The sequence below is a fragment of the Arachis duranensis genome, chromosome 6 (genome assembly GCF_000817695.3).
Source record: "Arachis duranensis cultivar V14167 chromosome 6, aradu.V14167.gnm2.J7QH, whole genome shotgun sequence".
In the NCBI taxonomy this organism is placed as follows: Eukaryota; Viridiplantae; Streptophyta; class Magnoliopsida; order Fabales; family Fabaceae; genus Arachis; species Arachis duranensis.
The window spans coordinates 35633334-35652731 of NC_029777.3; the positions used below are offsets into that span (position 1 = coordinate 35633334).

General features: G+C 31.8%; 1 protein-coding gene across 1 annotated transcript; it reads left to right on the top strand.

The window, feature by feature from the left end:
- Positions 1–11181: 11181 nt before the first annotated feature.
- Positions 11182–17741, top strand: LOC107493561 (histidine--tRNA ligase, chloroplastic/mitochondrial-like). Its single transcript, XM_016114646.3, is given in 11 exon segments — positions 11182–11565; positions 11698–11793; positions 12002–12090; positions 12194–12314; positions 12507–12599; positions 12876–12950; positions 13874–13991; positions 14255–14397; positions 15286–15414; positions 16987–17150; positions 17252–17741. Coding segments are annotated over 11 exon segments (1506 nt in total). The 5' UTR covers positions 11182–11226; the 3' UTR covers positions 17391–17741.
- The last annotated feature ends 1657 nt before the right edge of the window (positions 17742–19398 follow it).

Genomic DNA, 19398 nt, shown 5'->3' on the forward strand with positions numbered 1-19398 from the left:
ATGGATATAGATCATGATTATGATCAAGTTTATGACGGGTATAACTTGAGTTGGGGATGTGTGACAGAGGGACAGTCCAATGGTTAGCTACCAGGACTTGTCGGGTTGGCCCTATAACCGACAGATGATATCATCAGCCACTAGGGACAGGCATTCATCATATGCATACTATATGAATTAAATTGGAAAGGGAAGTATTAGTTAGATTGAAGAATCTTTAGTCAGATGCCCTTATATGGTTTAGCTTGTTTATAAGCTTTGATATTATCTGGAGGAAGTACTAGGATTGCCTTCGGCTTTCCTCCATTATTATGTATTATATATGTGGAAGCTGTTACCATGCTGGGGACCTCTGGTTCTCACCCATGCGGATTTTGTGGTTTTCAGATGCAGGACGCGAGGTTTCCCGCTGAGGCATGCTGGAGACTTCTAGATTTGCGAAGATCCGTTGTTCTCGGGGCTCTGTTTTGGTTTATATGTTTTGCTTAGATACTTTTATCTCCATTAAATAATAAAAACTGTGATGACTCCTCTTATGGGAGATTTTGGAGAATAGGTTTTTTGTATTTGTGTCCCTTTGGGTTTCCTTTGGGATTTTCCTTATTTTATCATATGTATATATTGCTATGCTCGGACCGGTTATCTTCGCAGCCGGATATTGAGTCTTGATATTCCTGTTTTTGACACTCTTTTGCATATATATAATCACGCGTTGGTTATCCTTGTTTGTTACGTTTTCGATCGGAGTGTTGCGCTTTCGAGTTGCGGTTTTTTTTTTTGTTTACCCCTTTTTCTACAAAGGCTCCTAGTTACAAACAGTTATTCATACTACTATACGTACTAAATTTTTATTTTAGAGGTCGTAATACCTTGCCATCTCTGAATTATGACTTAAGCATAAGACTCTGTATGGTAGGGTGTTACAATTAAATTAGTTAGTAATAAAAATCAATCTGGAAAATAGATAACTCTGAAGTCTTAACTCTTTTCTCAATATTTTATTCCCAACTTATTTATCTGCCTATCTTTAATATTCTTAATTTACTGTTTAATGCTCTTTGAATACCAAAACACTTTTTCTGTTTGTCTAACTAAGCCTATCAAATACTATTGTTGCTTAATCCATCAATCCTCGTGGGATCGACCCTTACTCACGTAAGGTATTACTTGGTACGACCCGATGCACTTGCCGGTTAGTCTGTGTGTGTTAAATCACCGCATCAATAATCATCAATAAAAGTAACAAAGTATGATGCACCGCCTAGTGTTTTAGCATCCATAATGCAAACATCAGTGTGAACTAAAGCTAAAACATGTGATCTCCTATGAGGTCCAGAACTATGAAATGATACTCTAGTATGCTTTTCAACAAAACAATGAGTACAAGTATTTAAAGTTGTACCTTTCTTGGGAAGTGAGTGCTTCTCGGCTAAGACGCTTACTCCTTTCTCGCTTAAGTGACCAAGACGCATATGCCACAAATCAAAAGAGGAATCATCAGCTACATGCACCTCTTTTTTACACAACTTTGCTTGCAACTAGTAAAGAATAGTGAGACTATTATCTTCTTTAGCAACAATGAGAGCCCTTTTAGTAATCTTGCATTTTTTGCAACCAAAATATGCACAATACCCCTCTTGATCCAGTGCTTTAACTGAAATCAGATTGAACCGCATATCTAGCACATGCCTAACATTCTTCAACTACAACTTGCTTACTATGTTGGTTTCAAGCCACACATCACTCATACCAATGATATCACACACTCTTTTATATTCTAATTTGATATTGCCAAAATTTTCAGCAATATAAGAAGTAAAAAATTTACGCCTCAGAGTGACATGACATGAGGCACCAGAGTCCATAATCCAAGTGGAATCATCATAGACATGATTAATATATAATTTTCATCACAGGTGATAAGAACATCTTCATAAACAATAACAGCGGTTTCCTTATCACTTTCTTTACCTTTGTCTTCATTTCTTCCCCTTGATTGTTCTCTTTTTAAGAACCTACAATACCTCTTGATATGCCTCAACTTGCCACAATGGCGCTAAATGAACTCCTTTCTTGACTTGTACTTTTCTCTTGACTTGCTTTGACTCTCTAACCTATCAGAACTATGAGATTTTCTACTTTGCCTTCTCTCGTGACTCTGAAACAAGTGCTTCTGACTGGGAGGGGGCATTAAGCAAACCCCGCTCTTTTCTTCTAGCTTCTTCATTCAACATACTCTCTTTAACATTGCTAACGTCAACTTTCCCTTTGGAGCTAAGTTAGTCAATATCACAACCAAAACTTTTCAACTATCAAGCAAAGAACTCAGCAACAACAAGACTTGCAACTCAAAAATTAAAGTAATTTCACTATTTTTTAGTTGGTTCACCGTCTCCTAAAAAATGCTCAGGTGTTCTGGCATTAATTTACCTTCAATATATTTCATATTAACTAGCTTCCTAATTAAGAATGCTTTGTTTTGCACGTTCTTCCTCTCATATAACTCCTTCAATTTTTTTCACATCTTTTCAACATTAGTTTTAATGTCAACATATGGATACACACTCATATCAAGCCATTTCCTAATCAAAGTAACTGCCTTCTGATTCAATTTCTTATATTCAGCATCAAATTTAGTACCTTTGGATTTATCCCCCTCCACAGGATCATACAAGTCTTTATTGTACAACATATCTTCCATGAGTGTCTTCCAAATCAAATAATTTTTAAAATTCAATTTGACAATATTTGGCCCATGAGTATTTTTCTCCATTTAATTAGCACAGAACTAAAAAATCAAATCTCTGGATACCACTTTGTTAGAAAAAAAATCAAGGTTCAGACAAGAAAATATCTAACAGCAAAAGTATCAAAAATAATTTTTCTACAACCTGTGTAGTTAAATAGAAAACTCCAAAGATACTCCAAACAGCAAATATAATGGCAGAAATTAAATAATCAAACATCGAAAATTTTATCGTAGGAAAAACTCCAAAAGTGGGATAAAAAATCTACGGAACCTAGTCTAGTAAAATCTTCCACTATCAAAATATTGGGTACATAATCAGTCTTCCTAATAGTATTAAGATATCTTAATAATCAATAAAATACATCATCAAAACTGATAGAATCAACATAAATTCTCCACAAAAGTGGGTATCTCAAATCAGACAAAAGAGAATACAATACAAGTAACAAGTTATATCCTAATGCTCATCTCTACACCAAAAACAACGTACTAAAATTTTATAAAAAATGTAGTAAATTTACCAAATCAATGAGATCAAAATAACAGTGTCATTTTTTTTCTTTTCTTCTTCTCTTCTCGTCCAAGCTCTCTCCTCTCTCTCATGGTTTTTTTTTCTTTCTTTCAAAAATAGACACCGACTCTCTCTCTCCCTTGACCCTTATTGTGGCTTAAAGTCACTTTTTTCTTTTTATTATTATTATTTTTTTTTGTTTGAGTTGTAGGTTTCACTTGAGTTGGGGATCCACCCATATATATAAATAAAATTGTTAACAAATATGCATAGGACATTGTTTTAGGTTATTACTTATGATCATTTTTTCTTATTAATAATACAATATAAGTACATCGAAAACTTCAATTATTTATTTTCTCATAAATCTTTTTTTATTAATTACCTTAATTAATGTCCTTAGACATTTGTTTAGAACCATAGTAGATATAGTATGTATATATAGCTAGACGATGGTATGATTATACAAGGTTTATAATTTGGATTATTTTGACTTAGGATATGGATTTGGTAAAATCTATACTTTTAAAAAATAGTTTATTCATGAATTTTAAAAAATAATATTCTAAAGTTATAACAATTAGGTTTACTAATTTGAAATAATTAAAAATAATTTTAAATAAGAAAAAATTATAATAATTATATTTAGTAAAATTATTTTTAAAATTTTAAAAAAATTAATAGACAAAAATGTAATAAAAATAATAATAAATCTACATATTTACTAAACATATAAACTTGTGTCTAAGTAAACAAATAGTAGACGTATAGTGAAATGTGCTTAAAAGGATATTTTTGTTACTTTAAAAATAAAGTACAAAATGATCACTTTATCATATTCAAGAATATTAGAATAATTACATTATATGAGTCTTGGATATCTAAAAACTAAGAGTTCATCTAAAAAATAATGACGTTGACTTGAAAGGCATAAACTTTGAATTTATTTAATTAGAATCAATTTAATTTGTTGTTAGATTTGTCAAAAAAAATTATTTGATTTTAATTTATTTTGTAGTATTTTTAGGCTTTAAATTTAAATTGAAGTTGATCTAATATAATAAAATTAAATTTGATTAAAATTTGTTATCATATTTTTAGGTGTTTAAATTTAAATCGAATTTGATCTTATCTAATAAGATCAAATATGATTTAAAATAGTTATAGTTAATTTTGGAACCATATCCTTTATTTAATTTCATATTTTATTGTTTTATTCTAAAAAGATTTCAGTTAGGGATCTATTTAAGCAAATTTGTAAGACATTTTATGCGATTTTTGATAAATAAAATTTTTTAATTGTTTTATGCACGTTTTTCTTTGTGTATTCAAATGAGGTGGGTGATTTATTTTGTTTGTTACATGAAGAAATTGAAGAATCCAATTTAAGGTAATTCTTAGTGTTAGTTCTTTCAATTTTATCCCTATGATCTAGGTTGTCAAGGACAGATTTTTTGAAAGTCTAGTAAAAAATTTTTTTCGATGACCTAAGTTACTAGGAACAAGTTTTTTAGAGGTCTAATATAAAATTTCTTATCTTTTTTAGTATTTCTGCTGTATTTCTTGTACTTCATTTTTTCTTATCATATACTACTAGATATTAAGATAGCATTTAAAAGGGAGACCGAGACTAAAAAACAAAGACTAAATTAATTTTTTTATTGTGTTTAGTATAAATTATACAAAATTGAGTTATGTCTCATATCTTGTTTAGTTTAATATAAAGGTGGAGACTTAAATAAATAAAAGTACTGAAATGCCCTTAATTAAATCAAAATCCTACCTTTTCCCTTTCCTTTTTTTCTACCTGCCACCCTCCTCTCTCTCTCTTCCCCTCTCTCTCTCTCTCCGACAAACTGTTGTGTCGTGTCTCATATGTATTTCAATTTTTATCCACCCCTTTCTCCTTAACCCTCAACTCAAACTGCGCATGAATAGTGTGTCTAACTTCCGTTCAACTCTGCCACCGGCAGCACTGTCCAAGTCGGCGTAGAAGATGTTTCTGTCAAGAAAAGTGCACCACCATGTCTCCAACTCTTTTCAATCATGTCGTCAAAAAATGTCGAAGGTCGTGCCTCACCGCCATTGCATCTCACCATCATTTTGCTGATGGTTCTTTTTCTGTGTATCTTCCTATGTCTCTGTTAAAAAATAATTGGTCTGTGTATTGTGTTTTATTACTTTTTCATGATGGTGGTGATGAAAAATAAATTGTTCGTTGTTTTATCATGATAATGATGAAGAAGAATGATCTTCAAAGAACAAATTAATCTGTCCTGTGATTTGTGTAGAGGGATAAACTTAAAAAATGAAAAATATAGTGAGAATATTTTAGGAATGAAATGTTATTAAAGTTTCAATTCCTATTCCTAAAAATTTTTGTCTCATGTGTTCCTTCTTTTTAGAGGTACTGAAGAGACTGAAATTTTGTGTCCCAAGACTAAAATTTTAGTTTCAATCTCTATCTACTAAACACAATATTAAGTCACAGTCTCCTAATTTCAATCCCAGTACCCCATACCAAACACTACCTAACACTTCATTTAATTTTGCTTTTATCATATACTTTAAGATATAGACATAAAGACGTAAACATTAAAGACAAACATAAATAAAATACATGTGTTATCTGCTATGTTTAGTAAGATAGATACATAATGCACATAAAATTCTAAAATATCTATAATACCATCATCATCTACCCTCACGATCATCTCATGAGATTTTTTATCTACCACTGTCAACTTACAATTAATAACTATAAATTAATAATTCATACGATAGAAAATTTTCGTAAAGTCAACAACAAATTTAACAATTTTAAAAAAATAAAGATTAATAAAAATGAAAAATAGATTTTTTTTATAAAGTGAAAATCAAAAAAGAAGATGAAGAGAGATGCATAGTAGAAGGGAAGCAAAGATGAAAATGGAGAAAGACAGAAACAGAGGCAAAGAAAAGGAGGAGGTGGTGATGTCAATAAAGACAAAGATACGATAGCAATGGCGACAGAGAGGAAGAAGAAGAGGCAACGTCAATGACAACAAAGAGGAAAAAGAAGAAGTGGCGCGACAAAGAAAGAGATGCAACTATACAAATTTGGAAGGATGGGTGGAAGGAGGAAGAAGAAAGAAGAGAGGCAGCATAACAAAGGTAACGACACAATGTGATAAAGAAGCGAAAGATAATCAAGAAGACAAAGATTGAAATTGAAAATAGAAAACAAAAAGAATAGACTGAAATTAAATACAAAAGAAATCACTTTACCCTTTATCCAATTTCTTGATACAATAAGAAATGGATTTACTCAACCTAATTTGTACACATAATTTGGAATAAATTAAAATTAAACAAAAAAAATTGCTCTACCTTCTCGATGCAATAAGAGAGAGACTTACTCAACCTGACTTGTCTACACTATAGTTTTAACATGAAACCAAAAAGTATATTTTCATATCTCTTATTTATGTTTGACTGTTACAATACTTTAAGAGGTATTTATACATCTCATATTAGGTTAAAAATAAAAAACCTATACCTAATAACATAAAAGTCTATTTTGCTAACTAAATAAAATCAAAATGTATAAAATTAAATAAAATATTCTAATACTTAATAATATAAACTAATAATCACTAAATAATACTTACACTTATTATATCATGAACATCTCTAAAGTATGTATCACTCTCCCTTCTTTAAAAAATATTCATTCTTAAATTTTGTGGTTGAAAAAGATAGTATAAAAAAAAGATAAATACAAAGAAAAAAAAGATAATTTATTTTTCTTCTCTTTTTCTAGATTATACAACCTTTTTTCTTCTTTTTTTCAAGAATATAAACGTAGCGCAAAAATGATGAAAATGTAACAATAATTTTTTTTCTGTTAGGATATAAAAAAAATAAACACAGAATCTAAAAACTTGAGATCTTATACTAAATAATAAAACAATGAATAGATAAATAAAAAATAAATTAAAATTAAATACAAAAGAATCACTCTACCTTATTTGTATATACTATAGTTTGGAATAAATTGAAATTACCTAAAAAAAATTACTTTATCTTTTAATACGTGTTCAGGAGAATTTTTTAGTCTATGTTTAGTTGTTTTATTGTTAGAATTTATTAGAAGATTTGATTTAGTTATGATTTGTTTAGTAGTATTTTTAAAAAGTTTAAATTTAAATCAAACCTAATCTAATCTAATAAAGATTAAATCTGATTTAAATTAAATTATCTTTAGAAATTTAAATTTAAATTAGATATCTAAAAAGATTTAACTTATTCTTAGGTTGATCTGTGAGGAGCCTATTTAAAAATTCCTTAATACTCTTTCTGAATCAATTTTGATGAATAAAAATTTCTGAGTTTCTTTAAAAAATTTGCATTGGGTCAGAAGAGGTAAAATAATTCTCTTAACTTTTGTATTAGGAAATTAAATTGGAATAAATGAGTCTCTTTCTTTGACTTTTTTTATTTTACTCTCAATTACATTCTATATCACTTTCTATCTAATTTATAATGAATAAAAAAATGACTCACTCAATCTTATTTATTCACACTATAATTTTATCACAAAATTATCAAGTGTAGTTTCACTTCTTTAATCTCCAACTTTTTATCTAACAGTTACAATGGTTTAAGAGGATATTTACTCTTAAATTTTTTAGAGACATCATTAACACAAAACATTGGTATGAGAATCCAATTTTTTATGCAAATAGATTAATTAACATTTTTTTTTGTTTTGTTATTATTTGTTGACCAATTATGGGTTGAAAACATTTTTTTTTTCCTAAAAATATAGATTGGTATTAACTGTGAAAAAACTTAAAATCTCTTATGAAACTCCCATCTTAAGATGTTTTTCATTGACCCACTATTACATGATACTAATTCCATTAGTAGGAAGAATGTTTTGAAAATGGACGTTTTAAATTTTTTTCTCTCAATTGTTATTTTATAGTTTGATTTTTTATCATACATTCTTTAAGTGGGACAAAATATATGTGAGAGAAGATGTTAAATAATAAAAAATCATACTTGACAAAACAATTGAAAAAAAATTAAAAAGATCCATTCTCAAGTATTTATAGTGTAACAATTTTTCTTCATTGTTTTTTTTAAAATATGGTAAGTGCAATACCTACATATTAAAAAAAGATCTTCATCTGAATTATTAATGAACACCTTATAATTTCAAGTAATAATAATAATAATAATAATAATAATAATAATAATAATAATATAAGTTGATGAAAAATTGTCTACATCTGAAAACTTACAAGAATAAAACTACAAAGTATAAGAAAGACTCATTTGGGAGGAACAAAACCAAATAAACAAGACTACTAGTGGTGTCGCACATGAGATGATGGATGACCATGACATACAAGTAAAATTTGTCCAGAAAGACAACCAGCAGGGGGTTAGCAGCATAAGTGTTGGGTAGTTTCACATTAATAAGAATATGCATTAAATTTGTATTGTAATTTGTAAAATGGTAATGGACCAAACGACACTAAGAGCAAAACCGTGTTGAAAACACAAGGCTGTTTTCTATCGGATTCTATGCTTTTTGCATCCAACAAAAAATGTGTAACATGGGTCAATTTCTTTGTCTTTGTAGTCTAGATGCGTCACATCCATTCCTATGTGTGCCATGATGCATGCCTTGCCTTGCCTTTGGTCCTTTATATTTAATTAATAACAAAAGAGTTTACTCCATGTAAATATGAATAATTATAATTTTTATTACGTAATTATATATATTATTTTTATAATTGACAATATATTAAAAATAAATTCGTAATAGAATGTATACAAGTTGTTTCAATAGTTGTGTCTTTTGAGTATTAAGAAGTTAAATTTGGGTATGAAAATCACATGAGAATTTTATTAAAATGATAAAATTGGTACCGAGATAAAGTAACTAATAAATTCCGTTGTTAAACTGTAATACATTCTTCTTTTTTACCTATGAAACACGGATACCTTGCTGAATTGCCGTGTTTGCGTGTTGGATATATTTCGAACACAATACTCACCAACACTTGTCTGACACGCGTGTCTGTTGTGTCCAAACCGTATCTCAATAAAAAATAAAAAAATTTTCTCCGGACACACCTAAATACCATCACGTGTCAGTGTGTCTGATTTTATTCTTAATATATATTTTTGAAATAATTTTAGATATAGTATATATTATTATTTATTAAAACAAAAAATATTTTAAATACTTGATATAATTAAAATAAGACATTAAAAATAATTTAAAAAATTAATTTATATTTTAATATCAATAAAATATTAAAATATCATTATAGTTTATCTAAAAAATACTTTATATTTTATATGTATGCGTGTCACTGTGTCATGTAAGATTTTAAAATTCGCGTGTCGGCGTATTCCGTGTCGTGTTGTGTTTTGTGTCTGTGTCAGTATCGATGCATCATAGTTTTTTACTAATTTACCAATATATTTAGTAGCTATTTATGCTTCGTTTTATTTGATAAAATTTTTATTTCGAATTTTAGCTTAAAAAAAAAATCCTCATTAAAAGAGGTAGTTACAGTTTGTCTAAAGAGACTTATAGACAAATAATTGAATAATCGAAAACAGATTGTGATTGGTTGACACTTGTCAGAAGGTGGCAGGTTTCTGTGCCACCATGCAGCTCATGTTGTGTTGGAAGTAAGTCTGTATAAGATTCAAGATTGTAACTGCTAATAACTGATGCTAATAGAAATAGTTATAATCCCTGTGTGGTTGTTTTTCTGTTTCTAAAATGGTTGTAGTCATCACTGTTTTCCTCCACCCTTTTCCTATTTCCTTGGATGGTGTATTCACCTATCCAAACCAGATGTAGCACTACCATGTGCTTCCATGTTCTATCCAAATGAACTTGCTTGTTTGTTTGAAAGATATTGTTGCCTCAACTAAATGCGAGTTTGATCAATTGAAATAGTATGAGAAACAAATTTTGTATTTTAGTAATCAGAGTTATTTTTCACTAATTATGGTTTAGGGTTTATAAAATTGAGTTTTTTTATTAGAAATAGAGTGAAATTAATCTCTTTTGGTTATTGATAACAATGCAGAAAATGATAAGGGAATAAGTATTTTTGTTTTATTTTTTATTTTTTTAATTTTTTTTATTTTTTGAAACAATACTACATGTCTATCAAAATTTATTATTTCTAGCCAACACTTTATACTTTAAATACTAAATTCGAAAGCATAAATCTTAATAGTATTGAAATAATATTGGCTAAAAATGTTGTCTAATATTAATAAAAAAATTTAATTTTGATGCATTGTTCATCTAAAGTAATTATACATGTGCATTCGATTACGTAAAAATAGCTACTTTTTTCATTAACCGCATAACATGAATGATGGTTTAAAAGAAGGGATATAATTGGATGACGATGTAAAAAATTTTACACTTCCAGTTGATCAAAATTAAACTCTTAATAAAAAGTGTTCACCCCTTAATATTTTTCATAATATATATATATATATATATTTTTTTTTGGTTTACCAAACGGTATCCCCCAACACGACAGGTTAAGGACTAATCCGTCGCGAATCTGAGTTTCATTTAAGAGTCTGCCGTTGGCCAATGGGTTGCTACATGCACAAGGCGGGGTTCGAACTCTTCTCATAATATTTTTTATACTCTAGGTTTGTTCCTTTTTTTTTATTTCTTTCCTTTCTATTTTTGGTATTGAATTTTTGTTCTTTCTTTTTTTGGTCAGATTTTTTTTTTGGTTTTGATTTTGGTTTCTACTTTTCTTTCTACAATGCCATTTGAGGCCCAAATTGGGCCTAATTTACTGATTTTGGAAGATTCGGCGCAAATTACATGAGGGCCCAAGAAGCCCACTAAACCGTTATCCGCCTATGTAGGAAACCAGGAAAGTGTGTGTGTGCTGTCTCTTCCGCCAAGAAGCCAGCAACCATGCCTGCAACTCCATTTTCGTGCTCGTACCTCATCCTTCAGCCACGCTTCAACTCCTACTTCAACCCTCTCTTCCGTTCCTTCACCTACCAGCTCTCTACTTCACCGCTCTCCTTCAATGGAATCAAGTTCACCGCCGCCAGAGTCCACTCTTCACTCTCGCCGGCGGCGGAGACCGACTCTCAGAGCGGCGGTGGCGGAAGATCTGGAGCTTTATCTCCCGGTCCTATAGTCGCTGGAGAGGTGCAGAGGATCGACGTGAACCCTCCCAAGGGGACGCGTGATTTCCCGCCTGAGGAAATGCGCTTGCGCAACTGGCTCTTCAACAATTTCAAAGAGGTTTTATTTGATTTTTCACTTGAATTTACTTGAAAAGCTTCAATACTACTTTATGCATATGCCTGTTTATGATTCGATTTGGTTCTAGTGTTTAGCTTCAGATTATGGAATTTATCTATTTGGATGGATTAGGTTTCGCGTTTATATGGATTTGAGGAGGTTGATTTTCCTGTGCTTGAGAATGAGGCATTGTTCACTAGGAAAGCAGGGGAGGAGATTAAGGACCAGGTAACTCTTTTGCTTTAGGTATGTGTCAGTGTCTCCGTATGGTGCTCTGGATTGTACTTTGACGGAAATTGCACTGAAGCAGCATGCTTGTAGTGTGGTTAGGAAATAGGAAATCATAAATTACAAATTAAAATAGAAGAGAAGGAAAGTGCAACGACGAGTTTTGGAGGAATATGAAAATGTAATCTATACATTTTCGTTTGTGCAGCTTTATTGTTTCGAAGACCGGGGTAATCGTCGTGTTGCACTGAGGCCAGAACTTACTCCTTCTTTGGCAAGGCTGGTGATACAGAAAGGGTAAATTTTAATTTTGATATTTTAATTTGACCGGTATAGCTATAGTGGATTTTGCATGTGGATGTCAAATTCTCATCCTTATGTTAGTGTTTTTTCTTCCCAGCAAGTCTGTACCACTGCCATTGAAGTGGTTCACTGTTGGACAATGTTGGCGGTATGAGAGAATGACAAGGGGGCGCCGTCGTGAGCAATAATGAAACTGTCTGAATGTTCCTTGTAATAAAGTCATGAGCTTTTTGTTTTCTTGGTTATTTATATTGTCTATTAGACATGGCTTGGTGGATGTTCATGCTTGGTTCTCATTTGTGTACCTTATACTTTTGAATTACTGTGCTGACAATATTGTTGAATGCATTGAATTGTGATAGTTTTAATATGCTTTTTTGTCAGCTTTTTTTTTTTAATATATATTGTAGGCTGAAGCAGAGCTTATATCGTCTATCGTCACTTTATTCAAGCGAATAGGAATTAAAGAATCCGATGTTGGGTTTAAAGTTTCCAGCCGAAAGGTTCAAAGTTTTACTTTTCCCATATATTGATGATCTACCTATTTTTCCTTTCGTATTTCTACTTGTGCTGCACTTCTTCTTCTTTGATCTACCTATTTTTCCTTTCGTATTTCTACTTGTGCTGCACTTCTCCTTTAATATCTTACAGATTTGTAGGTAGTTGCAGTCTTCAATAAGAAGTTTTTGGTTCTTATGTTCTTACATATTCATGTGATTCTAGGTGTTGTCTCGGTTTCGCGGTCGTCTTACACTGTTATTTATTTCCATGCTTTCCAGGTTCTACAGGAAGTATTGAAGTGTTATTCCATACCTGAAAGTTTATTTGGCAAGGTCTGCGTCATTATTGACAAAGTGAGTTGTACAACTCTTTGCTATTTTTGCATGATTTTATTTTTTCAATTGATGGTGGTTGAAGATATAATGGCTTGTCTTTGTTATACTTTGTAAATGTCAAGCAACATAATGTTATATTAGTTGGAATAATGATATGGGGATGCTTATGATTCACCCTTATCTAAGAATAAGTTCAATATGCAAATGATGATTCCAATGGCTTAAGTCAACACCAACAAAACCAAATCTACAGCAATGCCTTATTTTTATCTTCTTTTTATTTATTTATTCATTTATTTACTTCTATCTTCTAGGTGGCCCACCAGTCAATTTTTTTGTTTCGGCAACCTGTGTTGCATAAACTATGTTTTCAGAATGTAAAGTAAGAAAAGCTATGCCTGTGCTGATTGCCTCTATCAAAGAGTTGCGACATGATTTATCTTTTAACTCCTAGTCTCAAGAAGCACAATGGCTCACTCTATTATAGGCCATCTATCATGAGAGTCACAAACAGACTAATTTAAAGATATTCATCCTGACAATAAAACCATGAGAAGAGAAAGAGAGAAAAAAGCAAATAATGTAACTTAGCATATATATGCATGTGTGGGTGTAAATTAATATACCACTCCCCCAATATCATTCCAAAGTTGTAAATAAGATTTGAATGAAGTCATTCATAATAACATTCTTGGATTCCCTTGAATGTTGAATTTATTATATTGTGATGCTTAAAGTGTCATCAATTGGGAATTTTGTGTCTAGGCTTCTGATCGTGTCTGCATCCTCTGCTCTGCTCTTCTATCTCTCTCTGATCCATATGCTTTTATCTACTTCTAATTCACCTGTCTTTGGGGTGACAGAAGTTTCATATTCTGGCATTTTGCCTTGCCAACTTGTTTATAATTTGAAATAAATTCACTGCTTTTTATTTTTTATAGATCGAGAAAATTCCAGTTGATGAGGTAAAGAAAGAGTTGATGGCTGCTGGTGTATCACAAGAGGCTGTCGAGGAGCTTTTGCAAGTCCTTTCTGTAAAGTCATTGACAGGGTTAGAAGGTTCAACTTCTACAGTTAATTTGTTCTAACACTTTTTAATAGTTTGTGAAATTTCCTGGAAATTATATGTTTCTAGTCAATGAAATTTTATGTTCAATATATCATTTGGAAGCACAATGATTCATTTTCTAGCTTATGGCATATGCTTAATTCAAAAAAGTTTTTGTTCTTGGAGAATATATTTCATTGGTTTCTTTTTCTTGAAGCCTATCTATGGATCCAAAAGGTTCACTGATATGAAACCTAAATTTTGCTGTGCTCAGAGAAGCTTGGAAGCAGTGGGAAAGCAATTGCTGACCTGAAACAGTTGTTTTCACTTGCTGAAAAATTTGGTTACTCTGAATGGATTCAATTTGATGCATCAGTTGTTCGAGGCCTTGCTTACTACACTGGCATTGTATTCGAGGTTAGAATTTTTCATGGCTAATAGTTAATACTAATCAGATGTTTAATGTCCGCAATACATATGGTTAATTTTATTCAGTGACATTCTTGGTCTAATTTCCTGTATGTATATCGCTTCTCCCTTGCATAAATAAATGCTTTCTCTCTTTAGATAAAGACCTAGTTCTGTGACAACTATGTTGAAGATTAATTCGGATATTGATGAAAGTATGACTTGTGTTTTGAAATATATACTATTCATGTATAATGGCATATTATATACGGTTTGGCAAATAATGGCTGGAATGCGATTAAAACCATTTTCTTGGTTTAAATATTTTTCTCATTGGCTTAAACTTAGACATTAAAAGAATTCTTTTCAGTTCTTCCTGAGATAATTTTAAATTCATTTATACTCATGTGGCATGGAGGCAAAGAGCATGATATGTGCAAATTCTTGGAGCAAGTCACTGTAGCATGTAAGATCCTTAGTGATAATGTGATATCATCATGATATCCAACAAGATAAAATGCAAACGCAGAATCCTATCGTTGCCCTCTATGTTTTCTTTTTGATGATTTCTTCATTTTATATTGAAAAGTAGAAAAAAGAACATGGAAAATGAAACAGTTAGGTTTCTAATGTTTGAAGGCACACCATAGGTTTACTAGCTATATATTGCTGCAATGAAGTTACATTTGTCCCTGGCTCCCCGTTATATGTTTCATGATACAGTTGTGCCATAGCATATCAGTTGTGTTTCTAAGGTTACACATTAATAGGAAGTGATAGTCTTGTTGATACATTATTGTATTGGTTCTAAATATTATGTTAATATGTTTGTTTATAGCCAAGGCACATATTGGCTGTTTTATCTTCCATTGTTTAAACGATTAATTTCTTCAGTAGGGTTTTGATCGAGAAGGAAAGCTGCGAGCTATTTGCGGTGGTGGTCGTTATGATCATTTGTTCTCAACTTTTGGTGCTGATGACATTCCTGCCTGTGGTTTTGGATTTGGTGATGCAGTTGTAGTGGAAGTAAGTCTAACTTTTAAGTAGTAGGAAAAATGGGAAAATCATGATGTTTTGCATTTTTATGAATTACTTGCTGCCTTCGTCTTTGACACTTTATTTTACATTTAGGACTAGGTGCATGAAGCAAATCATGAGAAACTATGCAATTTATTACCTATAGTTCTTTAGAAAGCCACATCTTTTGATGTGATGTAATGATTTTATAAGCTTTGACTCCAATAATATTCTGTTTCTGATTCCAAGTTGTACAACTTGCAGTTAACTGGGTTTGTACTGAGATTCTTTGGCGATTCTTGCGAAATCCTATAGGTTTTTAGAGCAAAGAGGATTACATAAAAAAAAAAAGGAGCAAAGAGGATCATGTATTTAAAAACGGTTACTCATGTATAATTTTTCAACTAAATTCATGCTTTTGCAGCTTATATCGGACAGATTTTGCTGGATATTGTTACTTTCCTTCTTATTTTGACTGGAAATTGTTCTCTTAAAATTTGAGTGATTTCCTTTCTCTTCCTTAGACTGACCGTAGTTCTTTTTGAAAAGCTTTGTGCAATTCGCTATTCATGCTGTTCTTAAGTGTTTTAAAGTTTGTCCTGCATCTCTTCCTATATTCAACAACAGCCTAGTATCATGTAGGGTTGGTTGTATGGATCATGGGACACCATGTCCTATGGTAAACCATTTCTGTAAACAAACCATGAAACTCTGTCTTTTTCAACGGTTTCACTTGAAGAATTTTGGGTCTTTCTTCCCTAACAACTGAGCTACCCTCTGTTTGATCTATTCTTTTTATTTGGGTTTCTACGGGTTTTCCACAGATGACTGAACCATCTCAGATGGGAATTTCACCATCATCTCTACAGTTGATGCTAACCCTACTAACTTACCCTCCAATGCATCCTTGTCTAGTTGTTTACTCATTCAACACAACATTCTTATCTCTGCCGCAATAAGTTTATTTTCTTGATGGCTTTTCACCATCTAACATCTAATTCTGCACAATATTAAAAATCTTACAGCTTTGCGGCAAAATGTTCCCTTAAACTTTGAGGGTTACATCTCTCTTTATTGATCCATAATTTTGTATAATTGGCCCATAATAAATAAACTATGCATCAGTTGAAGATTTACTTCTTTTACTTTGATTAATGTTAAATTAAGGGAAAGAACATACTTTGTTTAGAGTACATTATATTGTCATCACTTTTTCCCGATCATTTTTAGTTCCCATTCTGTAATAGGCTTTATCCCTAGTTAAAGGTAGTGTGCATCTATTAAGATGCTTCAGTTTATGTAGTCAACACCATCCCATGTGCAGTAAATTTATAGGGGCACTCTAATACAGCAACCGATAAGCCTTATCCCTCTAGGTGAGATTTTCTGTATGGATCAAGCAATGTTATAGTTCCCCAATATATTATAGGGAACTGACATCTTACTTTCTCAGCTATGCTGATTTTCTTTGTTACTTAATGCTATTCTCTGATGTGAATTGGTCTCGTTGATTTTGGCCTCAGTTCTGTTTTTTCCTTCTTCTTTTAACAGATACCCTTGTCCTCCTTGCTCTTTAAACAGTTACTTAGAGAAAAGGGTCTGCTACCAGATCTCAGCTTACAAATGGATTACATTGTATGTGCCTTGGATGAAGATCTTCAAGGTGCTGCTGCTATGGTTGCTCATGTTCTCAGAAAAAAGGGACAGAGTGTTGACTTAGTTTTGGAAAGCAAACCTCTTAAGTGGTAAAAATTCGTGCTTAAATTTTTCTTCTTTCCTTGTTAAAGTGCACTTGCATGTTATAATGTCTTCTGATATGATATATAATTCCTCATTCACATTCTAGGGTTTTTAAGCGAGCTGCCCGAAATAATGCTCAGCGGCTTGTATTAGTGGGGAGCTCTGAGTGGCAAAGGGGTGTGGTTGGTGTCAAAATTCTTGCTACTGGTGAACAGTACGAGGTTAAGCTGGATGAACTGATATAAATCAGAATTTTATTCTTTTTAATTTTTTTGGTTATGTATTTTGGTCTCGTTAGTGCTAGTATCTTTTACCTTTAATTTTTACCCTAGTCTAACTTTAGTACTTGTTTATGTATGTATATGCATAAATGCCCGACTCTGTTGATGCTGTTATCCTTTGTTCCTTCATTTCCAAAAGCATTTATTTCTGTTCATATTTACATTTTATTGAATCAAGTTCTTCACCTGTATGGATGTACCAGACCTCCCTGTCTCTACACATGGACACACACATTTAATCATAAACAAACTTGAATACACACATTTTATTTGTTTATATATTGAAAAAGTAGTATAGATTATTCCTTATCTTTTTTTTTAGAGTACCCATATTGCAGATGTATCCAAGGCCATATCAAGAATAGATCAAAAGCGAATATTCATATGAAGTCTTGATTTAGATGATTTGTTTTACAGATCCTTTCAACTTAAAGTTATCATACTATCCTTACCTTAGATGTTATTGTTAGTAAATCAATACTCCTTTACCTCAAGAATGCGTTTTTATTCAATAAAAGTGATCCATGTAATTATGATGATATTGACGTGGTTAGGGGTATAGCAGGCATCTTTTATTTGCGGTGGGGAAGAAAATCTTGGGCAAAGAATATGTAAACTTTATGCAGTTGAATGAATAAATCTTCAATATCCATCAAATATGACAAAAGTATACAGCTGGGTTTAGTTTTTTATGATAGTTTTGGTGAATTCTTCTGCATGCGTTTTTTATTTCAGAGTACTAAAGAATTAAAGATGTTGTGATGTGCGTTTGAGCAAAGCTGCTTACGTTTCTGCTATTCTGCTTAATATGTTTGCATTTTTTGAGGAGATGCAGCTGTGAATGAGTGGATGATATGAGTAGAGTGCCATTATTATTTATTTTTCTTTCATCTTGAATTAGTACAGTTTCATTTATCTTTGAAATTTGAAAATAGTCCACTGTAGTCATATTTATCTTGATTCCCCTTTTCCATGTTGCCTGAAATGTTTATCTTTGTTCTCTCTTCTGAGAAGTTGATGGTATGATGTTTTTTTATGCAGTGCTAGAACTTGACCATCCAGTAATTTGACAAAATTTCAGATTTATGTTTCTTTTATTTTCTTTTCTTTTAATGCTTTGGTGTGATAACACTTATCTCTGTCCCTGTGGTCATGAGCCTAAGCTCTGGGTTTAGAAGGGAAACAAGACGGTGTTTGCTACTTTACTTGTTGAGGGGATGTAAGGAGCTTGGAAGATTCGGAGGACTCAGAGCAGGATGCAGATGGTGAAACTAATCAAGATGAACATGGAAGAAGTTGGGATAAAGATATGGCTGAAAATAGGGTTGCTTGGGATCTAGCTGTCGAATTAGGAACTGTTTTATGTGACGAGGATGAGGACATTATGACTATTCTCCAAGCTCAGAATGAAGTATTGGCACAAAAAAGAAGGCAAGCAAAACAGAAAGAGAAAGCAAGAAGGTGCCGCTCCAAAAACCGAAATAAGGTGTATAATAAAGTTTTTAAATGATTTTAGTTCGTGGAATATGAGGAGTTTAGGGAGTGTTGGAAAGTGAAAAATGGTAAAAAATTTAAGCATAAAAATAATGCGAATATGTTAGGATTGATAGAGACAAAGAAGGAGGTGATTTCTAAGTTTGATATAGTGCAATTTTGAGGTAATGATGCGGTGAGTTTGAAATTTGTGGGATCGGAAGGTGTTTCTAGAGGTTTATTAATAATGTGGAATGTTATGATGTTTAGGTTGAGTAATTGTTACAAAGGGGAGAGATGGTTGTGTATAGAAGGAGAATTGACAAACAATAATTTTTATTTGTGTTGTTTGCTTGGTGTATGGTGCACATACAAGGGAAGAGAAGCTTGCTTTGTGGGAAGAGTTAAATTTTTTTATCGGAAATATGTCAGGTTCCTCTGTGCTACATGGGTGTCTTCAATGAGGTTGTGTAGTTGGAAGAAAGAAAAGGCGCTAGTG